We start from the raw sequence: 23,798 nt of genomic DNA, 5'->3' as shown, positions 1-23,798 counted from the left end.
CAAGGTATTGACCAAGCAGCACTGGAAAGTTCCAGGGGAAGCCGAGGGATTTACAGTATATAGGATCAGAGGATACTCCCCCTTGTTTTTTTCTTTTCTGTTTGTTTCTGTTGTTTCCCCACCCCCACCCCCTTTTTAATTCTTTTTTATTTCTTCTTTTCTTTTTTTCTCTCTCTCTCTCTTTCTCGTTATTCCAGTACAACTTGTTTTTGGCCACTCCGCACTGAGTAAAATGGCTAGAAGGAAAAACTCACCTCCAAAGAAAGAAATCAGAAACAGTCCTCTCTCCCACAGAGTTACAACATTTGGATTACAATTCAATGTCAGAAAGCCAATTCAGAAGCACAGTTATAAAGCTACTGGTGGCTCTAGAAAAAAGCATAAAGGACTCAAGAGACTTCATGACTGTAGGATTTAGATCTAATCAGGCCGAAATTAAAAATCAGTTAAATGAGATGCAATCCAAACTGGAGGTCCTAACGACCAGGGTTAACGAGGGAGAAGAACGAGTGAGTGACACAGAAGACAAGTTGATGGCAAGGGCGGAAACTGAGGGAAGAAAAGAAAGACAATTAAGAGACCATGAGGATAGGTTAAGGGAAATAAATGACAGCCTCAGAAGGAAAAATCTACATTTAATTGGGGTTCCCGAGGGCGCCAAAAGGGACAGAGGTCCAGATTATGTATTTGAACAAATCATAGCTGAAAACTTTCCTAACTTGGGAAGGGAAACAGGCATTTAGATCCAGGAGCTAGAGAGATCACCCCCACCCCCCCTTAAATCCATAAAAACCGCTCAACATTTAACATTTAATACTGGAACTTGCAAATTCCAAAGATAAAGAGAAGATCCTTAATGCAGCAAGAGACAAGAAATCACTAACTTTTATGGGGAGAAGCTTTAGGACAACAGCAGACCTCTCCACAGAGACCTGGGAGGTGAGAAAGGGCCGGCAGGATACAGTCAGGGTCCTAAATGAGAGGAACCTGCAGCCAAGAATACTTTATCCAGCAAGGCTCTCATTCAGAATAGAAGGAGAGATAAAGAGCTTCCAAGAGAGGCAGAAACTGACAGGATATGTGACCACCAAGCCGGCTCTGCCAGAAATATTAAGGGGGGACCCTGTAAAAGAAAGGGGAAGTCCAAGGAAACAATCCACAAAAACAGGGACTGAATAGGTATCATGATGACACTAAATCCATATCTGTCAATAGTAACTCTGAACGTGAATGGGCTTAATGACCCCATCAAAAGGCGCAGGGTTTCAGACTGGATAAAAGAAAGCAAGACCCATCCATTTGCTGTCTCCAAGAGACTCATTTTAGACATCAGGACACCTACAGCCTGAAAATAAAAGGTTGGAGAACTGTGTACCATTCATTTTTTTTTTTATTTTTTTTATTTTTTTTTATTTTTTATTTTTTTAATTTATTTGTGATAGTCACACAGAGAGAGAGAGAGAGAGAGAGAGAGAGAGAGAGGCAGAGACATAGGCAGAGGGAGAAGCAGGCTCCATGCACCGGGAGCCCGACGTGGGATTCGATCCCGGGTCTCCAGGATCGCGCCCTGGGCCAAAGGCAGGCGCCAAAACGCTGCACCACCCAGGGATCCCCCGAACTGTGTACCATTCAAATAGTCCTCAATAAATGCAGGGGTAGCCATCCTTATATCAGATAAATTAAAGTTTGTCCCAAAGACTGTAGTGAGAGGTGAAGAGGGACACTATATCATACTTAAAGGATCTATCCAACAAGAGGACCTAACAATCACGAATATTTATGGCCCGGATGCGTGAGCCGCCAAGTATATCAATCGATTAATAACCAAAGTTAAGACATACTTAGATAATAATACACTTATACTTGGTGACTTCAATGTAGCGCTTTCTGCAATCCACAGGTCTTTTAAGCACAACATCTCCAAAGAAACAGGAGCTTTAAATGATACACTGGACCAGATGGATTTCACAGATATTTATAGAACTTTACATGCAAACGCAACTGAATACACATTCTTCTCAAGTGCACGTGGGGCTTTCTCCAGAAGAGACCACAAACTGGGTCACACATCAGGTCTTAATTGATACCAAAAGATTGGGATCGACCCTGTGTATTTTCAGACCATAATGCTTTGAAACTAGAACTAAATCACAAGAAGAAGTTTGGAAGGATTTCAAATACGTGGAGGTTAAGGACCATCCTGCTACAAGGTGAAAGGGTCAACCACGAAATTAGAGAAGAATTAAAAAGATTCATGGAAACTAATGAGAATGAAGACACCACCATTCAAAATCTTTGGGATACAGCAAAAGCAGTCCTGAGGGGGAAATACATCGCAATACAAGCATCCATCCAAAAACTGGAAAAAACTCAAATAGAAAAGCTAACCTTCCACCTAAGGGAGCTGGTGAAAGACAGCAAATAGATCCAACACCCAGCAGAAGAAGAGGGTTAAAAAAGACTCGAGCAGAACTCAATGAAATAGAGACCAGAAGAACTGTGGAAAAGATCAACAAAACCAGGAGTTGGTTCTTTGAAACAATTAAGAAGGTAGATAAACCATTAGCCAGCCTTATTTAAAAGAAGACAGAAAACACTCAAACTAATAAAATCATGATGAGAAAGGAGAGATCACTACTAACACCAAAGAAAGGACCTAGAGTGTATTCTATATGTTAAGCAAAGTCAGTCATTCAGAGAAAATACCAGATGATTTCACTCATACGTGGAATTAAAACAACAACAACAACAAAACAACAACAGCAACAACAACAACAAACGAATATAGGGGAAGGAAGGAAAAGAGTGGGAGGTATACTATAAGAGATTCTTTAGTACAGAGAACAACAGGCTTGCTGGAGGGAAGGAGGGCATGGGATTGGCGTGGTGATTGGCAGTGAGGAGGGCACTTGTTGTGATGAGCACTGGGTGTTATAGGTAAGTGATGAATCACTAAACACTAGTCTTGAACCAATATTACAGTATATGTTAACTAACTAGAATTTAAGTAAAAACTTGAAAAAAATAAGGAAAGAAGACTCATGGAATGGTAAAGCTTGCAGGGACCATGGTAGTCCAGTAGCAAGCACCTTGTGCATTAAAAGATGAGGAAGGGGCGCCTGGATGGCACAGTCAGTTATGTGACCAACTGTTGGTTTCAGCTTGGATCCTGATCTCGGGGTCATGAGGTCGAGTCCCACATCGGGCTCTGTGCTCAATCTGGAGCGTGTTCTCCCTCTCTCTCTAACTCCCACTTGTGCTCTCTCTCCTTCTCTCTGATTCATATATAATATAAATCTTAAAAAAAAAATAAGATGAGAGAAATAAATCACATTTTCAGACACAGTGCAGACCCTGGAGCTACAAAGCCTCAGCTATACCACATGCACTACCCTGCTTGCCTCATCTTTCCTCAGTCTCCCTTTTGTGCTCTCTCTTCCTCCTTTTTCTTTCCTAGACACCATATGCTTAGTGAGGCCAGCAGGACCAAGAGCTAAAAATGTCCTGGGTGTGGCCCTTCATAAAGGCTTTCATCAAAGGCACTTACCTTGAAGTGGAAGCCATGATGAGCCAGAAACAGAGATTTGTCTATATGTGCAGAGTCAAAGAACCTGTAAGACAGCAAAAGTCGATTTTTTAAAATTGTATGCTGGGCCGCCCGGGTGGCTCAGTGGTTTGGTGACTGCCTTCGGCCCAGGGTGTGATCCTGGAGACCCAGGATCGAGTCCCACGTCAGGCTTCTGCGTGGAGCCTGCTTCTCCCTCTGCCTGTGTCTGTGCCTCTCTCTCCCTCTGTGTCTTTCTCATGAATAAATAAAGAAAATCTTTAAAAAATAAAAAAATAAAATTAAATATGTATTCTTTCATTGTAAAGGACCTTAACTATCAATTTCACTTTAAAAAAAATTGCATGCTAATTAGCAAGGAATAGGACCTTCTCCACCATTTAAGTGAAAAAAAAAAAAAAAAAAAAAAACCACGAATACCAAAACACATTTTTAGCCTAAAGTTCACTAGCAGTAAGCAGAGGATGGATTGAATACACACAGCAGAGGGGGTCTAGTCAACTGGCCAATCAGAGGGAAAAAACAACGAGCCCTCCACGTCCTGCTGAAACATATTATAGGTCAAAGGTTTTCACTGTCAAAACTACTGGCATGTGGGCCGGATGAGCCTTTGTTGGGGGGCTGTCCTGTGAATTACGGGATTTTAACAGCTTTCCGGAACTCCACCCACTAGATGCCAATAAGCACGGATCCCCTACCTGTGAAACCAAACATGTTTCCAGATATTGCCATACGTCCCATGGGGGACAAAATTGCACCTGGTTGACAACTATTATTCTATCTATATCAAGACTCCAATAGATCGTACCGTAAAAAGGAAATACTGTCTACTAGTGCTGCCCAATATGGTATGTGGTTATTACATATCTGATATATATGGCGAGTGTGATTGAGAAAGTGAATTTTCTCAATTATATAAAATTTTATATAATTTTAATTAATTTTAATGTAAATTGTCACATGTGCCTGGCCAGTGACCACCACATTAGTGAAGTCTCAGATGTATAAAGAGCCAATTATGAAACAACGTTCTCTTAACAACCAACAGGTCAAAGAAGAAAAACTTTTTCCTAGAATAACTTAAGGGGGAAATTAAAAAGCATCTTGAGGCCATCTGGGTGGCTCAGTTGGTTAAGCCTTCGACTCCTGATTTGGCTCAGATCATGATCTCAGTATCTTGAGATCGAGCCCTGTGCTGGGTTCTGCAGTGAGTGTGGAGCCTGCTTAAGATTCTCCCTCTCCTTTCCCCCTGCCCCCACCCACTCCTGGGTTCTCTTTCTTACATAAATACATAGTATCTTGAAACAAATGAAACAAGGAAACCCAATATACCAAAACATTTAGGCTGCAGCAAAAGATTTCTAGGAGAGCTTAATGCTATAAACACATACAGAAAAAAAAAAATATATATATATATATAAATCTCTCAAGGAACTCTAGAAAGAATAGATGAATGGATAAAGAAGACGTGGTACATATGCGATGGAGTATTTTTTTTTAAATATTTTTTTTTAATTTTTATTTATTTATGATAGTTACACAGAGAGAGCGAGAGAGGCAGAGACACAGGCAGAGGGAGAAGCAGGCTCCATGCACCAGGAGCCCGATGTGGGACTCGATCCCGGGTCTCCAGGCTCGCGCCCTGGGCTAAAGGCAAGTGCTAAACTGCTGTGCCACCCAGGGATCCCTATGCGATGGAGTATTATTCAGTTATACAAAAGAATGAAATCTCGTCATTTGGAATGACGTACATGGAGCGAAAGAGTAATACTAAGTGAAATAAGTGAGTCAGAGAAACACAAATACCATATGATTTCATTCCTAAGTGTAATTTAAGAAACAAAAAAAGAATGTGCAAAGGGGGGCACCTAGGTGGTTCAGATGGTAAAAGCATCTGACTTTGTATGTTGTTTATTTTTTTTTCACTTCACGAGACTTAATACTCTTTCATGAAAAGAACTCTTACTAAACTAGGAGTAAAAGTAAACCAACTAAACATCATAAAGACCAAATATGAAAAAAAAATTCCAACTAATGTACAAAATAGCAAAAGACTCAAACTTTTCCTCTAAAAATAGGATCAAAATAAAGTTCTTTACTCTGGCCTTTCCATCAAATATAGTACTAGAAAACTTAGCCAGAGCAATTAGGCAAGTAAAAGAAACAAAACGCATCCAAACTGGAAAGGAAGAAGAAGAATCATATTTGCATATACCATAATCTTATACGTAGAAATCGTAAGGATTAAAAAAATTAGAAGCAGTAAACAAATTCAACAAGGTTGCAGAAATGAAAACCAACACACCAAGAAGCAGTTGCATCTCTAGATGTTAACAATGAACAATTTGAAGTGGAACTCAAGAACACAACTCCATTTACCACAACACTGAAAAAGGTAAGATATTCAGGAACAAGACTAATGAAAGAAGTGAAAGAATCATACACTGAAAATGAGAAAACATATGTAAGAGTAATGTTTAAAAAAAACCCCAATAATAGATATCTATTTTATAGATGAAGTGCTTGAAAGGAAACATAAGGAAAAGATTCACAATATTAGATCTGCCAATGATTTCTTTCTTTTTGTAAACAGGCTCCATACCCAGGGTGGAGCCTAATATGGGGCCTGAACTCACAACCCTGAGATCAAGACCTGAGCTGACATTGAGTCATATGCTTACTGACTGAGCCACCCAGGATCCACGGACCTGGCAGTGATTTCCTGACTACGATACCAAAGCACCAGCAAACAAGTAAACATAGACAAATGGGGTCTATAAAACTTCAAATGCACCAAAGGATACAATCTAGAGAGTGAAGAGACAACGAATAGAATGGGAAAAATATGTGCAAACCATGTATTTGACAATAAGTTAACATACAAAAAACTCCTACGAACTTCGTCACAAGGCAACAAGTAGCCCAATGGAAGAAAGGACGAAGAGCCTGTACAGACATTCCTTGAAAGAAGATGTATAAATGGCCAATGAACCTATGAAATGATGCTCCACATCACTAACCATCAAAAAAGGCAAATCACAACCACGATGAGGGTCACCTCACACCCATTAGGATGACCACTGTTAAAAAATAAAATGTTGGCAAGGATATGGAGAAATCAGGACACTTGTGCATTGCTGATAGGAATGTAGCATGGTGCAACCACTATGTAAACAGTATGAGAGTTCCTCAAAAAAATTAAAACTACAACTACCATATAATCCAGCAATCCTATTTCTGGGGTACGTGTAGTCAAAAGAATTGAAAGCAGGGTCGCCAAGAGACTTCCATCCTCATAGAAGCATTCTTTATCATAGCCAAGGGCTGGGAGCAACTCAGATGTCCATCAAAGGTAAATGGATAAAGAAAATGTGGTGTATACTGATTTTTATTTATTTATGAGAGACACACGGGGAGAGAGGCAGAGACACAGGCATAAACCATAATGAGATACCATTTCATACCCACTAGGATGGCTATTATCAGAGAACCAGAAATAACAAATGTTGGTGAGGATACGGAAAAATTGAAACCCTGTGCACTGCTGGTGGAAATATAAAATGCAACTATGCAAAACAGTATGGTGGTTTCTCACAAAATTAAAAATGGCATTACTGTCATGATCCAGCAATTCCACTTCTAGGTACATGCCCAAAAGAACTGAAACCAAAGTCTTGAAGAGATATCTGTACACCCATATTCCTCGCAGAATTATCCACAATAGGCAAAAAGTGGAAGTAACTCATGTGTTCATTGAAATATGAATGGATAAATGCAGTATATACACAATGGAGTATCAGTCTTTTTTTTTTTTCTTTTTTTAAAGATTTTATTTATTTATTCATTAGACAGAGAGAGAGAGAGAGAGAGAGAGAGAGAGGCAGAGACACAGGCAGAGGGAGAAGCAGGCTCCATGCAGGGAGCCCGATGTGGGACTCGATCCCGGGTCTCCAGGGTCACGCCCTGGGCCAAAGGCAGGTGCTCAACCCCAGAGCCACCTGGGCTGCCTGGAATATCAGTCTTAAAAGGAAGACTGACACATGCTGTAACATGAATGAACCTTGAAGACCTCCTGATTTCAAAAACTTGCGAAGGGACAGTAATCAAGACAAATATATCAACAGAACAGACAAATCAATGGAACAAAGTCAAAAAATATATCAGCACATATAAAGTCAAATGATTTTTGACAAACGTATTAAGGCATTTTAATGGAGAAAGGAAAGTCTATTCAACAGTGGTGCTACAACAACTGGTTATCAATATGAAAAAATGAAAAAAAGAACTTTGATCCCTAATTCACACAAGACTAAAAATTAATGAGATAGATCATAGATCTTTTTTTAAAATAAATTTATTTTTTATTGGTGTTCAGTCTACCAACCTACAGAATAACACCCAGTGCTCATCCCGTCAAGTGCCCTCCTCAGTGCCCGTCACCCATTCACCCCCACCCCCCACCCTCCTCCCCTTCCACCACCCCTAGTTCGTTTCCCAGAGTTAGCAGTCTTTACGTTCTGTCTCCCTTTCTGATATTTCCCACACATTTCTTCTCCCTTCCCTTATATTCCCTTTCACTATTAATTATATTCCCCAAATGAAAGAGAACATACAATGTTTGTCCTTCTCCGACTGACTTACTTCACTCAGCATAATACCCTCCAGTTCCATCCACGTTGAAGCAAATGGTGGGTATTTGTCGTTTCTAATGGCTGAGCAATATTCCATTGTATACATAAACCACGATAGATCATAGATCTAATGAGAAACTAAAACTGAAGCCTCATAAAGAAAACGTGGAAGAATTTCTTCATGACCTTGGGGTAAGCAACAACTTCTTAGACTGAAGATATAAGATGGTAATGTAACAGAAAAATAGTAATAAATGGAATCTTATAAAAACTAAAAACTTCTGGGACACTTGGGTGAAGCCTGCTTCTCCCTCTGCCTGTGTTTCTGCCTCTCTCTCTGTGTCTGTCATGAATAAATAAATAAAATCTTAAAAAAAAACTTATAGTTGAAAAATTATAATTGAAAAATTTTTTTCAATTTTTTAAACTTTTGCTTTAAGAAAAATACCATTTAATAAAATGAAAAGTTAAACCATAGACTAGGAGCAAAGACTCAGAACTGTATCGGACCCCGGGATCACTCCCGGAGCCAAAGGCAGACGCTCAGCTGCTGAGCCATCGAGACGTCCCACTAGGAAAATATTTTTAAAGGCATCTCAGCAGTATTAACTTTTCCCAGAATAAAGTATGGAAAACTTACCAACAATATCAAGTTGAGTTTCTTCATCTTCTTCTCTTTTTCTCTTCTTCTCTTTGCTCTTTTTCTTCTTACTGTAGGAGAGAATTTATATAGATAAGTTTAGAAATATTGATTTGATGTTAAACATCTAAGATGGAATCTTACAAGCCTCTTTTAAGCTGTACACAGATTTATGAATTATTGATTCACAGTTATCTACACCGATATGTTCTCTTCCTTCTAATACTGAGAAGTCAGTTCTGATCCTGTATGTATTGTATTATAGTTAAGAGAACAGGCTCTGGAGGACTGCCTTTTTAATCTTGTTATTTCTTAGCTCTGCGACTTTTGGAACATTTCTTAATCACTGTCAGCTTCTCATCTATAACATGAGGATAATAATTTATGCTCTTAAGGTTACTGCGAGGATTAAGGGTGAATGTGAATCTTCCTATGTTGCTGGTGAAAATGAAAAGTGGTACAGCTGCTTTAGGAAATAGTTTGGGGTTCTTCAAAAAGTTAAACAGAGTTATCATATGACCTAACCTATGTACTGCTAGGTATATACCCAAGAGAAATGAGAACACACATCCACACAAAAATTTTCTAAGAAATTCGTAACAGCATGATTCCTAATAGCCAAAAAGTGGAAATACCCCAGATGTCCTTCAACGGGTGAAAGGATAAACAAAATGTGTTATATCCATACAATGGAATATTATTCAGCCATAAAAATAAGGATACTGATACATGCTAGACATGGATGAAGCCAGATACAAGAGACCGCATATTGCATGACTCCATTTATAGGAAATATTCAGAACAGGCAAAACTGATAACAGAGAGAAAGTATATTAGTGGTTGCGGGCATGAGGGAAGAGTGGACTGGAGAGGGACTACTAAGGATTATGGGGTTTCCTTCCCAGACCATGAAAATGTTGGACAACATGACAGTGGGGAACTTTGTGGACTAAACACTAAAACCCACAGAACTGTGCTTTATAGGGTGAATTTTATATGTATCATATCTCAGTAATAAAAAAAAAAGAAAAAAAAAAAAAACACCCGGGGGGTGTTTCCAAATAAGTCGTATTCAAAGTGCTTAGAGTTGTTCTAGGCAGGCAGAAAGTGCTATCTACGTGCGTTAATGAAGATTGATAGTTGTGATGAGCATGAGATGCGCTTATTTGTATTTTCATGGAAACGTAAGCTTTCAGAAGCTAACTCTCCCCTCTCTCCTGTAAAGCCAGGCAGGACAAGCTTCAGATTAACATCTGTAATGAATGATCAACCGTGAGCAAATCTACCAGAGAGAAGAGAGGTGGAGATCTGGGCGGGCAGATACTTTTTCCTAAAAAGTCCAACGACCGTAAATCACCACTACGACCTTCTCCTTGCATTTGGTTCCGCTTACTGTACGCGTTAACTCATCTAATCCTCGTAGCAATTCTTTTTTTTTTTTTTTTTAAGATTTTATTTATTTATTAATGAAAGACAGAGAGAGAGGCAGAGACACAGACAGAGGGAGAAGCAGGCTCCGTGCAGGGAGCCTGACGTGGGGCCGATCCCGGGACTCCAGGGTCACCAGGGTCACGCTCCGGGCCCAAGGCGGCGCCAAGCCGCGGAGCCGCCGGGCTGCCCCCTAGCATCAGTTCTCCTACCGCTAATCTTCCCTAATGAATGAGTAAATAGAAGCTCCAGGATATTAACGGACCTGCCACAAACTGCTAAACTAGTAACTGCGGAGAACGCGGACTTGAGCTTATTCTATACCTGTCAAAACGCACATCTGCATATCGTATTAAAAAAATTAAGGATTTGCTCTTTTTGGGCGGGGGGAGGGAGGGATGATTAATTAAGGGTTTTTTTTGTGGGGGGGGGAATGAAGGATTTTTTTTGAGGGGAGACGTTTAAGGAGTACTGGGCGGGGGGGCGGGCGTGAAGTAACGAGCCCTAACAGGAGACGTCGCTGTCACGACCTGCAGCACGAGACTAAGGCGGACGCGCCGAGCAGCGGTCTGGGGGGCTCCTGACCCGGGGCCGGGCCTGCAGCTGCGGCTCGCGGTGGCGCCCTCAGGTCTCCTCCGTCAGGCCGGCCCCGCACGAGCGCCCGGAGCTGCCCGGCAGCCACAGAGCCCGCGGCCGGAAGCAGGCCCGAGGGCGGGGCGCCGGAGTTCCCGGCTCCCTCACACCCCGAGTTCCGCGAGACTCGACTCTCCTCCCCACGGGGGGGGCGGGGGGGGCGGGGGCGCCGTCGGAAGAGACCCAGAGTCTCCCGCGCCAGCTCTGGCCTTACCTCTTGGCCTTGGTTCCCTTGAGCACGAGTTTGGTGGACTTCACGTACGAGTATCGGCCATGGTTGGGGGGACGCCCTGTCCGCCGAGGGGAGAGCTGGCTAGCGGCAAAAGACCTCCACTGGAGGAGGGACTGGCGAGGGAAGCCCTCCCGCGCAGAACCGCAGGGACCCCCTGAGCGCGCAGGCGACGGCGCCTCCGAGCCCCGGGCGTTATTTTTCACCCGCCTCTTGGCGCCTACTTCCTGTTTACAGTCTGGGGCTACGGCGACGGCAGAGGGCCGAATTACCTCAGGGTTCATTTGCTTTGGAGAAGCGCGGGTTCGCGTTTCCGCAAAAGAGAAAAAACGGGGGGGGGGGGGGGGGGGGGGGATGGGGAGGGGAACGGACGCGCCCCCTGGCGGCCGCCGAGGGCCTGACAGCTGTGGGGGCGCGCTAGAGGTGTCCTGCTCCGTGTCCCGGGAAGGCGACCGGGTGATGAGCCCCGTGATGGGGCTCCCGGAGCGCCTCCCCGCTTTCCTGGGCGTGAGCTGGGCCTCCGAGGGCTTGCGAGCCCTTCCAACCCCATCAATTCCTATTGTGTTATCTAGGGAGACTGGAGTGGTGGGCAGGAAACGACTGGGGAGTCCAGGAAAAGATAATTAAGTGCATAAGTTTGGGGGCAGACGGCACGAGCGCGGTCGGAATCGGGTGCAGGTGCGGCGGAGGCCGAGGCGCACACTCACGACCCGAGAGGTCTGTCCGCCTAGCAGGGGCCTCGGGGGGCGCTCCAGCCCCCGCGACCGTGTCTCCGGCCTGCTCCGGGATCTTCCGACAGTTTCTTAAAAAAAAAAAAAAGAAAGAAAATGTTTCAAAAAACATTTTATTTTTATTTGAGAGGGAGGGGAGAGAGAGAGAACGACTAGCAGGGGGAGGGGCGGAGCTCCGTGTAGGGCTCCCTCCTGGGGCTCCATCCCGGGGCTCCACCAGGGACTCTCTTCTGGGACTCTGTGATCATGACCTGAGCGAAGCTGACCCTTCACCAACTCAGCCACCCAGGTGCCTCTTCTTACAACAGTTTGATAGTTCACTTCCCTGATTGCCTTTTCTCCCACTTCCAAACCACCTCTGATAATGCTGCCTGAATGATCATTCTAGAGAACTCGCTGATTATTCCCCAATCTAAAAATCTATTAAAGGCAACCTATTACTTTCAGGAGAGAAAACTCCCGGCATTCGCTTAGTAAACTATTGACAGTCTGGCCTCTTTTCCCACCACCTAACCTTTGCTACCGTAGTCCCACCAATGGTTGGAAATGTCTGAATGCTCTCTGTTTGCTTCTGCTCCCTGGAATCCTGCCCTTTCTTCTTTCCCATGCTCTTCACTTGGCCCCAGGGTTTCCAATGTTTAAGACAATATTAATTAGTGGAACCTCACTAAAATAGGGAAAGGAGGAGAAAAGAGAAAGTTAGGAGGTGAAGCCTTACCACTTCAACATCAATTATGGTTAATTACAGAAAGAATTATCAATGAAGAGCCCAACAGAAGAATCAGCAGCAGGAAAAGAATCATCAATCACAGGCTCCTGCAAGGGAAAGATGTTATTTCGTATCTCTGACAACATCTCCACTACCCCCTGCAACTCAGCCCTTTGGAAACCATCATGACCTGGACTTCTGCTATTTTTTCCCCCCCAATGGACTTTTGTTTGGAAAAAACCCTCCCAGCTTCATTCTTCTTCTGCACAAAATAATGTTCCTCTTTGTTTGTTGCATGTCCAGAATTGGAATTCTGTTATTCCTGAAAAAAACCATTTTTTTTGCTAGTAAAATAACTGATAGTTTTATTTTTCAGGTTAAAACTCCAAAAAACTGTCTTTAAATGACCTCCTGCATTCCCCCAAGCATCCTGCATTTCTCATTCTGTAGTTAATTGTGTGCTTTTTCAGGGCAGGAACATAAGTAGCTTATTCGTCTTTGTTTCACCTATATACCTTGTGCAGTACCTGCTTCAGAGTAGACCCCGCATAAATGTCTGTTAACATGTTAGGATTGTAAAGCCTGAAGTTCAGCTGTGGGTTAATGAAGAGAGTGGAACATTTAGGAGTGTGACTAGATAGGGGGGTTGTGGTAGAAAAACAGGAGGAGGAAAATCAGAGGGGGTGAGGAATAATATATATCATGGAGGGCCACTGGAGGCCCATTCCTTATTATTTACCAACCGTCTCTGCAAAAACACCATGTGCTTGATGATAACATGTTGGCACCAGTATGGACAAAGGCAAGGAGCTAGGTGAGTGCTGCGTTGTGAAAAGAGAAGTGAATAGCCCAGTTGGTTGGAGACAGGGCATGTAGATTACAGTGGTGGGATCCAGGATTGAGAAGGCAAAGTTGGGTCATTTTGTACCTGAAAAATTTGCATAATCAGGAAGCAATTGTGAGGGTACTTTGCAGGGGGGGTCAGATGAACAGAGTGGTACTCCAGGATGGTTACTCTGCAGCACTTGGCAATGCGATATAAGCCATGAGCTTTGGCTATTTTTTTTTTATTTTTATTTTTTTTGGTAATACGAGTAACTGACAAAAGATAGTTATTTCAAATAAACACATTGCCAACCACAAGACTAGACAAAGAGCCAGCCCCACTGCCCCCTAGGCTCCTTTGTGAACTTGGTTGATTTCAATAAGTGACCATTTGGGCCACTTGCCTTTTCTCTTCCTGAGCTTTAAATTCCACACTCTTATATTTTAAATTTTCTAATAAAGAGTGAGCCTATAAAACCCTAGCCCCCCACACTTGGCTCTGATAAAAAGCAGAAAAACCTGCCTGTGCATCTGTATGCTCGCCATCCTCCTTCCCCCTGCCCTGTGTGACCTCGCTATGTGGTTCCAGGTGTGCTGTGTGATTTCCAGGTCTTATAAATAATAAATCTCTATTGTTTCAAAGTTTCCCATTGTTCTTGAAGGGCATCTTGAAACTCATAATAAGAAGCACATTAGCGGGTCCAAACACAAGAGTGGTATATTGATATTAGCATATGATATGCTAAGACTGGCACCAAAACAGTGTGATCAGTGGTGTGATACCAAAACCCTTTTACTCGAGCCATGACTCTTTTTTTTTTTTTAAATTTTTTTTTATTTTTTATTTATGATAGGCACACAGTGAGAAGAGAGAGAGAGAGAGGCAGAGACACAGGCAGAGGGAGAAGCAGGCTCCATGCAGGGAACCCGAGGGGGGACTTGATCTCGGGTCCCCAGGATCAGGCCCTGGACCGAAGGCGGTTGCTAAACCGCTGAGCCACCCGGGCTGCCCTCGCTTTCTTAGTAAAGAGAAATTTTTACCCCCTTACAAACACAGTATGACACAATCCCTTGTACATTTTCATTAGCTTAGTCTAGACCCCCAGGTGACTCAGGGGCTGAGCTGAGCATCCACCTTCGGCCCAGGGCCTGATCCTGGGATCCGGGATCGAGTCCCCCATCAGGCTTCCTGCATGGAGCCTGCTTCTCCCTCGGCCCTATGTCTCTGCCCTCTCTCACTCTCTGTCACTCTCATGAATAAAGAGATAAAAATCTTTAATAAAAAACAACAACAGAAAATAATTCGCTTAGGCCTTTGCTGGAAGGTGCTGCTTGTTGCCCAACTTAGGTTTCCATGAGTCCGTGAGGCACGATCACCCTTACTTCGAGGCTTGCCGTTTCTTTGTGTCACCAAAGTGCTCCTTCTTCTTTATCCATCTCTCTGCTTTTCGGTTTGATGATTATTTTTTCATGATTCTATTTTAATTACTCCATTTTTCTCCATTCGAGACTCAGCTGTCTTTCTTTTTTTATTTAACGATCTTCAGTGATGTTTGCTTCTCCCTCTGCTAACTTCCTAGTTCTGCATCTGTGTCTACATTTATATCCGTGTCTCTGTTTCTCTGTCAGTGTACGTGGACACACAACGTGCTTTCAGTTCAGTTGGGGGTCAAGCCGGAGAGTCAGTGCCTCCTGTCTACTTTCAGTTCTGTGCTGACAGCAGGTTCCCTAGAGCCCAGGTCAGGGCGACCCACTGGGTGCACCGCTGTCCACAGCTCACCCAGTGGGAAGGAGGGAAGGGCCCATAACACACGACAGGCAGGGGTTTCAGGATAAGGACGGCCTCACACCTTCTAGGCCGAGACTCTGACACCTTCTGTAGGGTTTGCCTTGGATTCAGGAGCCTAGGATCGTGGGGAGCTATTGCCCATGCCTCCCCCGGTGGGACTGTCATCTTCCTGGCCTCCAGTATGAGAGAACTGGTGCCCACGTGTGTGCACATGGACCTCGTGGGCCTTGGCGCATGTACACACCAAGGAAGAACATGTGGTTGGAGGTATTTCCCGCATGTGCCACCCGCCTCCAATGTCATAGATATGAATGCCACAGTGGCCCTGTGGGACGTCTGGAGGAAGCACCCGCTAGGATAATCCCTGTCCCACGGGCAAGATGCAGACCATCCCCGACGGGCACAACGGCTTCTCTGGGGTCAAAACCGGGGAAGAATGGAAAGTTGTGTCTGAACGCAGGCGTGTGTCCAGGCTGGGGCCCTGGCTGCACACAGTCCTTCCCTGGGGCCTGTGGACAGGGGTGCGGGTGTGTCACTGGGTGCACAGGCCATCGCCTGCAGGGACGGGGGAGCCGTCGGCAGCCCCGAGCGCCGCCCCTGCAGCTTCCTCCAGGAGTGGGTCAGGGAGGGGGTCCCAGGAAGTGAGGTCACTCCCGTGACACAGAGCCCAACAGAACTTGGAACCCCCGTGACCAGGCAACCGCATCTAGTGCAGCCCCACCTCAGGCTCACTTGGCTGGAGACATCCGCTCCTGGAAGATGTTCTCCTGCTGCCGGCCCACCTCTGGGGGCTCTGGCTCCCAGGAACCCCAGGGGTGCCGCTTGTTCCAATGCTGTAGGCTTTGGCTCCAGCATAAAAACCAACGCCTCAGGGCGTTTATCAGGAGGCGCCGTCAGGTAAGCCAGAGCAGGCCAGGCCAGGCCCCCTGTGCCAGCCATCCTGGGTGGCCCCATCCCCTCCTCTTCAGCTTCCGGGAAACAGGGATGTGTGGGCAGGTGCATCCAGGCTGGGGGACATTGCAGGGCGGCAGGTTCCCCGGTGATCCCTTCAGGGTCACCCTGAGGTCAAGGTGGGCAGGGTGCAAACAGGGCTCCTGAGGTCCTCTTACCCGCCGAGTAAGAGTCCCCCCGAGGCCCTGCAGCCGATCCCTTTGCTCTCCTTGGGGGAGGGGGGTGCCGCCTGCGCTGTGCTGTGTCTGGATGGGGGCCGCTGGGGGTGCGGCCCAGCCGAGGCGGCCGGACCGGGCGCTGAGGCCTCCTGCCTGGCTGCCGGGCACTGTCTCCACAGAGCTCCACCCGGGACAGGGGGCGCGAGCGGGAGGAAGGGGTGCTCTGCCCCACCGCCTCGAGGAACTGGGAAGTGCCCTGCGCAGCTAACAGAGGCCAGCGCGGGCTCAAATGAGTGCAGGGGCCGGGGCACCCCCGACACCCGGGTCCCCGATGCGGCACGAAGGGCCCCGGGTCCCAGAAGCCAGCCTGCTACTCCCCTGGGCTCCCCCCTACACTCCTGCTCCCACATGAGTCTGCATTCCCCTGCTCCCCACACTTGCCCCAGGGCCCTGCCCCTGCCTGGGCCAGATGCAGAGTCCCTGTGCACAGAGGTGTAGGAATACCAGAGCAGAGCCTTCAGGGGCGGCCTGGTCGCCCAGGGGTTTAGCGCCTGCCTTCCGCCCAGGCCCTGACCCCGCAGGCCCGGGATCGAGTCCCGCCTCGGGCTCTCTTGCACCAGGGCTGCTTCTCCCTCTGTCTGTGTGTCTGTCTCTCTCGGTCTCTGTCTCTCTGTGTCTCTTGAGGTCCTTGTACTGATCCAAACTTTTTTGAACATTTATCCTCTAAGATTGTTTCTTTATCGGATAGTTTGTCTTGTTTGTGTAAGAGACAGGCAGAGAGCAGGGAGGGGAGAGGGGAGACCCAGGCTCCTGAAGCAGACTGGGCCCCAAGCGCAGGGCCTGCCAGGGCGGGATCCCAGGGTGCTGAGGCCACGACCCGAGCCACAGCCCAGAGTCAGAGGCTAAGTGACTGAGCCACAGGCATCAAGGCCCGGGTTCCTGCCGTGGGCACTCCTGCCCCCCACGGCCCCCGAGAGCTCGGGCTGCGGGCTGCGCTCCCACCCCAGGCCTCCCGGCGGCTCCATGCACGTCCCCTCTGTCCCAACTCAGGGTGCAAGGCCTCGGCCGGGAAGGCGCCTCCCATCTGCCCGACGAAGCCCAGCCGGACGGAGCTGCTGGAGCAGGAATTCCAACAACTGCTGCCCGCCTTGCTGCGCAGGGATGTCATCTCCGTTTTCATCTTTTTAGACAACTGTCATGGATTTGCCACCACCGACGAGGTGCTGGATCTGCTGTTTACGAAGTGAGCACCTGCGCCTCCGCAGCCCAGGGGTGGGCCACCTGCTGGTGGGGAGGCTGGGAATGGTTCTGAGCTGCCCGGCCTCGGGCCGCTCCCCCGCCTGGAGCAGGGTCAGCCAGGGCACAGTGGGGTCCCGGAGGGCAGCCCCGGGGCCTGGCCTGTGGCGGGTCGGCCAGAGGGGCTGTGCCTGTGCTCCGCAGCCGTCCTCCTCCCCCCGTGACGGGGCCTGTGCCTCCTCCCCACCGTCACCGGGGGGCTGTGTCCTGGGGCAACCACACAGGGGGACCCCGGGCGCCCAGGCCCACTCAGATATCGGCCGTGGGCCTGGCCGGAGCCTTTCATGCTCAAGCATTCAGGAGGCCCCGGCAGGTGCGGGCGCTTCTCCGGGGGCTGCCCGTGGCCCCCCGCACAGAGCTGACGGCCCCCGGGGCTCCGGCCTAGTCGGGGGTCAGAGGTGACAGCCCCCACGGTGAGAGGTCGCGGCCACAGGATGATTCGTGGGATGCCCCCGCCCTCCCCTAGATATGGGTGCATCGCAGCTGCGTGTGGTGGCGACGACGCGGTCCTGCAGCGCTGGAAACTGTGAGTGACTCCGGCCCCTGCCCGAGGGCCTTCCCTCTCCAGGAGGGCAGCGAGGGGGCTGTGGGCCGGGGGTGCTGGACCCTCACCCCACACATCTGCAATTCCCGTGACGGGGTAAAGGTCTAAGGGCCCTTCAGGAAAGGAGGAAAGGAGAGCCGTGAATAGGGTGTGGGCTTGGTGGGAGAGCACTGGGACCCCTAAGGGAGACTTTCTCCATGCCCGCCCCTCCCAGCCCTCTGTCTGCCCCACACCTGGGACCCAGAGCAGAGGGGGTGGGGAGCATCGCACTCCCCAATCTGGTGGCACCTGGACCCAGTGCACAGCAGGTTGCCACGAGGGCCATTGAGGGCTCACAGACCCGGTGGCCCTGGCCCCGTGGGAGACGGCAGATTAGAGTCAGTGGAAGGACACCCCCCGGGGCCCCTCATGAGGGAGGCAGCGCAGAGCCACAGGGAGGGAAAGTGGAGGTCCCGGGTGGCTCCTGGCAAGGCCTGGCAGGACACAGAGCCCGAGCCCTCCTGGCTTGGACCTTCCCAGAGCGACAGTGTGTGCAGTGAGGGCAATGACAGGCCAGACGCCCCCCGTCCCCGGACGCCTGCCGGTGGATTCAAGGGGCAAGTGGGCAGGGAGCCAGGCTGAGGAGGGAGCCCCGCTTCCCAGCAAAGACCGTGATGGTCACACCGCTGGGCGTGGGCTCCCCCGCACAGAGGCTTCGTGCCAGCCCCTCCTCGGGGAGCAGGCCTGTGGCAGGCAGGACCGCCAGGTGGCAGGTGGACGAGGAGCAGGACTGGCCTCTGACAGCCCCGCACGGGAGGCCGAGGCCCCGGGTCCTGCAGGGCTTCCCCGGGACACCTCGGTGTGAGGGAGCCCTGTCTTCTGACCCCTGTGCCCACCTGTCCCTCCCCAGGGCCATCTGCTGCATCCTGGAGATATGGATGGACTATTATCAGGAGGACTTTTGTCGGCTCCCCCAATCTGCCTCCCTGAAGAAGATTCTGGAATTCATAAGGCAGCGCATGCCAGGCACAGACGTGGAGCTCCGTGCCCGGCGTTACCTGCAACAACTCAGACGCCTCCATGCAGCGGAGCCAGAGGCTGGGGGTGAGGAGGCCTGGGGGTGGCCGAGCTGGGGACAGGGTGGGCCCCACGGATCCAGCGTCCGTGCAGCTGGGCCGGGAGCAGGGGTTCGGCTCACACCCCATCCCCACGAGCTGCAGGCTGTGGACACCTCCCAGGGCTCTTTGAGCGGTTGGAAGAGTGTCCTTGATTTGGGAGGGACGTGGAAAGTCCGTCCTGGTGGTGATACCTTGTCTTCTTGGAGCTACAGCTTCGGCCCGAGCAAAAGACCCTGAAGCACTTCCGGAGCCCGCCCCAGCCCCAACTGTGGGGCCTGCTGCCTCGGATGGGCCTGAAGTGCTCGAGGCCGCCCTGGCTGCTGGGGCTGAGGGCTTGGCCCCAGCTGAGGTGCCAGCTGGGGAGGCGAAGCCCCTGCAGATAGTGGTCACTGCTCTAGATCACGGCTGCGCCCTGGACGAGCCACGTGCACCTGCGGCCACCCCGGAGGAGGAGCAGGCCCTGGCACCTGCAATCGGGGTCCCCAGAGTGCCAGAGCCGCCAATTGCCTCTGGGACAACTGGCTTCAACCTCTGCGCAGCCCCCCTGACCACCTCGGGAGCCCGCCCCCAGCTCCCACCGCAGGGCTCGTCATGCCTGCAGCCCAACGGAGGCTTGCCCTTCCCGTGTCATTTCACTGTTTCTATATTTTGAGTTTTTCTTTAACCTGTAAAATGGCTTATGAGTTTTATTGTAATAAAGTATAGTTAACTTCAAACAAAATTCACTCTGATGCTTTTAAATTATACATCGTGGACCTACACTTTAGGTCCATTCACAGTGTCACAGGTCCCAGAGCCCAGGGCGCCGGGGGACACAGCCCAGGATCGGGTGCTCCCCCAGGTCAGGCAGAGGCCGGGAGGACACAGGACAGCCAGGTGGCTCCTGCCCCCGGGCGGCCCGAGCTGTACAGATCGGCGGGCCCGCCCCTGGAGCATCCAGGCCCCTGCACACTGGGAGCTGCAGTAGTCACTGCGGGAGCTGACTCCAGAGCTGCACAGCTGGCCGCCCCCACTGTTGTTGTCCCTCCTGGTGTCACCCTGTACCTGGGACTGAGCAGGGGCCTCACAGATAAACAACTCCCACTGAGCCATACACCTGGCAGGGGCCTGGGCAGCTCCCCAGGTGCACACACCCGAGAATCAGCACAGCAGGCCCCTCCCTCAGAAGACCAGCTAGAAGGTCAGGGGAAAAGCAAGGTATTGACCAAGCAGCACTGGAAAGTTCCAGGGGAAGTCGAGGGATTTACAGTATATAGAATCAGAGGATACTCCCCCTTGTTTTTTTCTTTTCTGTTTGTTTCTGTTGTTTCCCCACCCCCCCCCTTTTTAATTCTTTTTTATTTCTTCTTTTCTTTTTTTCTCTCTCTCTCTCTTTCTCGTTATTCCAGTACAACTTGTTTTTGGCCACTCCACACTGAGTAAAATGGCTAGAAGGAAAAACTCACCTCCAAAGAAAGAAATCAGAAACAGTCCTCTCTCCCACAGAGTTACAACATTTGGATTACAATTCAATGTCAGAAAGCCAATTCAGAAGCACAGTTATAAAGCTACTGGTGGCTCTAGAAAAAAGCATAAAGGACTCAAGAGACTTCATGACTGTAGGATTTAGATCTAATCAGGCCGAAATTAAAAATCAGTTAAATGAGATGCAATCCAAACTGGAGGTCCTAACGACCAGGGTTAACGAGGGAGAAGAACGAGTGAGTGACACAGAAGACAAGTTGATGGCAAGGGCGGAAACTGAGGGAAGAAAAGAAAGACAATTAAGAGACCATGAGGATAGGTTAAGGGAAATAAATGACAGCCTCAGAAGGAAAAATCTACATTTAATTGGGGTTCCCGAGGGCGCCAAAAGGGACAGAGGTCCAGATTATGTATTTGAACAAATCATAGCTGAAAACTTTCCTAACTTGGGAAGGGAAACAGGCATTTAGATCCAGGAGCTAGAGAGATCACCCCCACCCCCCTTAAATCCATAAAAACCGCTCAACATTTAACATTTAATACTGGAACTTGCAAATTCCAAAGATAAAGAGAAGATCCTTAATGCAGCAAGAGACAAGAAATCACTAACTTTTATGGGGAGAAGCTTTAGGACAACAGCAGACCTCTCCACAGAGACCTGGGAGGTGAGAAAGGGCCGGCAGGATACAGTCAGGGTCCTAAATGAGAGGAACCTGCAGCCAAGAATACTTTATCCAGCAAGGCTCTCATTCAGAATAGAAGGAGAGATAAAGAGCTTCCAAGAGAGGCAGAAACTGACAGGATATGTGACCACCAAGCCGGCTCTGCCAGAAATATTAAGGGGGGACCCTGTAAAAGAAAGGGGAAGTCCAAGGAAACAATCCACAAAAACAGGGACTGAATAGGTATCATGATGACACTAAATCCATATCTGTCAATAGTAACTCTGAACGTGAATGGGCTTAATGACCCCATCAAAAGGCGCAGGGTTTCAGACTGGATAAAAGAAAGCAAGACCCATCCATTTGCTGTCTCCAAGAGACTCATTTTAGACATCAGGACACCTACAGCCTGAAAATAAAAGGTTGGAGAACTGTGTACCATTCATTTTTTTTTTTATTTTTTTTATTTTTTTTTATTTTTTATTTTTTTAATTTATTTGTGATAGTCACACAGAGAGAGAGAGAGAGAGAGAGAGAGAGAGAGGCAGAGACATAGGCAGAGGGAGAAGCAGGCTCCATGCACCGGGAGCCCGACGTGGGATTCGATCCCGGGTCTCCAGGATCGCGCCCTGGGCCAAAGGCAGGCGCCAAAACGCTGCACCACCCAGGGATCCCCCGAACTGTGTACCATTCAAATAGTCCTCAATAAATGCAGGGGTAGCCATCCTTATATCAGATAAATTAAAGTTTGTCCCAAAGACTGTAGTGAGAGGTGAAGAGGGACACTATATCATACTTAAAGGATCTATCCAACAAGAGGACCTAACAATCACGAATATTTATGGCCCGGATGCGTGAGCCGCCAAGTATATCAATCGATTAATAACCAAAGTTAAGACATACTTAGATAATAATACACTTATACTTGGTGACTTCAATGTAGCGCTTTCTGCAATCCACAGGTCTTTTAAGCACAACATCTCCAAAGAAACAGGAGCTTTAAATGATACACTGGACCAGATGGATTTCACAGATATTTATAGAACTTTACATGCAAACGCAACTGAATACACATTCTTCTCAAGTGCACGTGGGGCTTTCTCCAGAAGAGACCACAAACTGGGTCACACATCAGGTCTTAATTGATACCAAAAGATTGGGATCGACCCTGTGTATTTTCAGACCATAATGCTTTGAAACTAGAACTAAATCACAAGAAGAAGTTTGGAAGGATTTCAAATACGTGGAGGTTAAGGACCATCCTGCTACAAGGTGAAAGGGTCAACCACGAAATTAGAGAAGAATTAAAAAGATTCATGGAAACTAATGAGAATGAAGACACCACCATTCAAAATCTTTGGGATACAGCAAAAGCAGTCCTGAGGGGGAAATACATCGCAATACAAGCATCCATCCAAAAACTGGAAAAAACTCAAATAGAAAAGCTAACCTTCCACCTAAGGGAGCTGGTGAAAGACAGCAAATAGATCCAACACCCCAGCAGAAGAAGAGGGTTAAAAAGACTCGAGCAGAACTCAATGAAATAGAGACCAGAAGAACTGTGGAAAAGATCAACAAAACCAGGAGTTGGTTCTTTGAAACAATTAAGAAGGTAGATAAACCATTAGCCAGCCTTATTAAAAGAAGACAGAAAACACTCAAACTAATAAAATCATGATGAGAAAGGAGAGATCACTACTAACACCAAAGAAAGGACCTAGAGTGTATTCTATATGTTAAGCAAAGTCAGTCATTCAGAGAAAATACCAGATGATTTCACTCATACGTGGAATTAAAACAACAACAACAACAAAACAACAACAGCAACAACAACAACAAACGAATATAGGGGAAGGAAGGAAAGAGTGGGAGGTATACTATAAGAGATTCTTTAGTACAGAGAACCAACAGGCTTGCTGGAGGGAAGGAGGGGCATGGATTGGCGTGGTGATTGGCAGTGAGGAGGGCACCTTGTTGTGATGAGCACTGGGTGTTATAGGTAAGTGATGAATCACTAACACTATCTTGAACCAATATTACAGTATATGTTAACTAACTAGAATTTAAGTAAAACTTTTGAAAAAAATAAGGAAAGAGACTCATGGAATGGTAAAGCTTGCAGGGACCATGGTAGTCCAGTAGCAAGCACCTTGTGCATTAAAAGATGAGGAAGGGGCGCCTGGATGGCACAGTCAGTTATGTGACCAACTGTTGGTTTCAGACTTGGATCCTGATCTCGGGGTCATGAGGTCGAGTCCCACATCGGGCTCTGTGCTCAATCTGGAGCGTGTTCTCCCTCTCTCTCTAACTCCCACTTGTGCTCTCTCTCCTTCTCTCTGATTCATATATAATATAAATCTTAAAAAAAAAATAAGATGAGAGAAATAAATCACATTTTCAGACACAGTGCAGACCCTGGAGCTACAAAGCCTCAGCTATACCACAT

General features: G+C 47.7%; 1 protein-coding gene and 1 long non-coding RNA gene across 3 annotated transcripts; one reads left to right on the top strand and one right to left on the bottom strand.

Moving 5' to 3' along the window:
* Positions 1–490: 490 nt before the first annotated feature.
* LOC119878984 lies at positions 491–11,168 on the bottom strand. 2 transcript variants are annotated; one of them, XR_005387274.1, is made up of 4 exons: positions 11,112–11,168; positions 8,837–8,907; positions 3,548–3,611; positions 491–549 (listed from the first exon to the last, which is right to left on the bottom strand). It is a non-coding gene; the product is annotated as an uncharacterized LOC119878984 (long non-coding RNA). The 2 variants fall into 2 exon arrangements; XR_005387273.1 differs by lacking the exon at positions 491–549 and having other exon boundaries at positions 3,543–3,611.
* Positions 11,169–15,560: 4,392 nt separating this feature from the next.
* On the top strand, positions 15,561–19,878 carry LOC119878981 (ral guanine nucleotide dissociation stimulator-like). The gene is made up of 5 exons (XM_038589495.1): positions 15,561–15,642; positions 17,340–17,532; positions 18,052–18,111; positions 19,019–19,212; positions 19,433–19,878. The coding sequence occupies exons 1-5, from the start codon at positions 15,561–15,563 to the stop codon at positions 19,876–19,878; spliced, it is 975 nt and encodes a 324-aa protein (XP_038445423.1).
* Positions 19,879–23,798: the final 3,920 nt, after the last annotated feature.

Source organism: Canis lupus, unplaced genomic scaffold (assembly GCF_011100685.1).
Source record: "Canis lupus familiaris isolate Mischka breed German Shepherd unplaced genomic scaffold, alternate assembly UU_Cfam_GSD_1.0 chrUn_S2184H2384, whole genome shotgun sequence".
NCBI classification, from domain to species: Eukaryota; Metazoa; Chordata; class Mammalia; order Carnivora; family Canidae; genus Canis; species Canis lupus.
The sequence above is the reverse complement of the archived record's forward strand: the minus strand, read 5'-3'. Positions and strand labels throughout refer to the sequence as shown.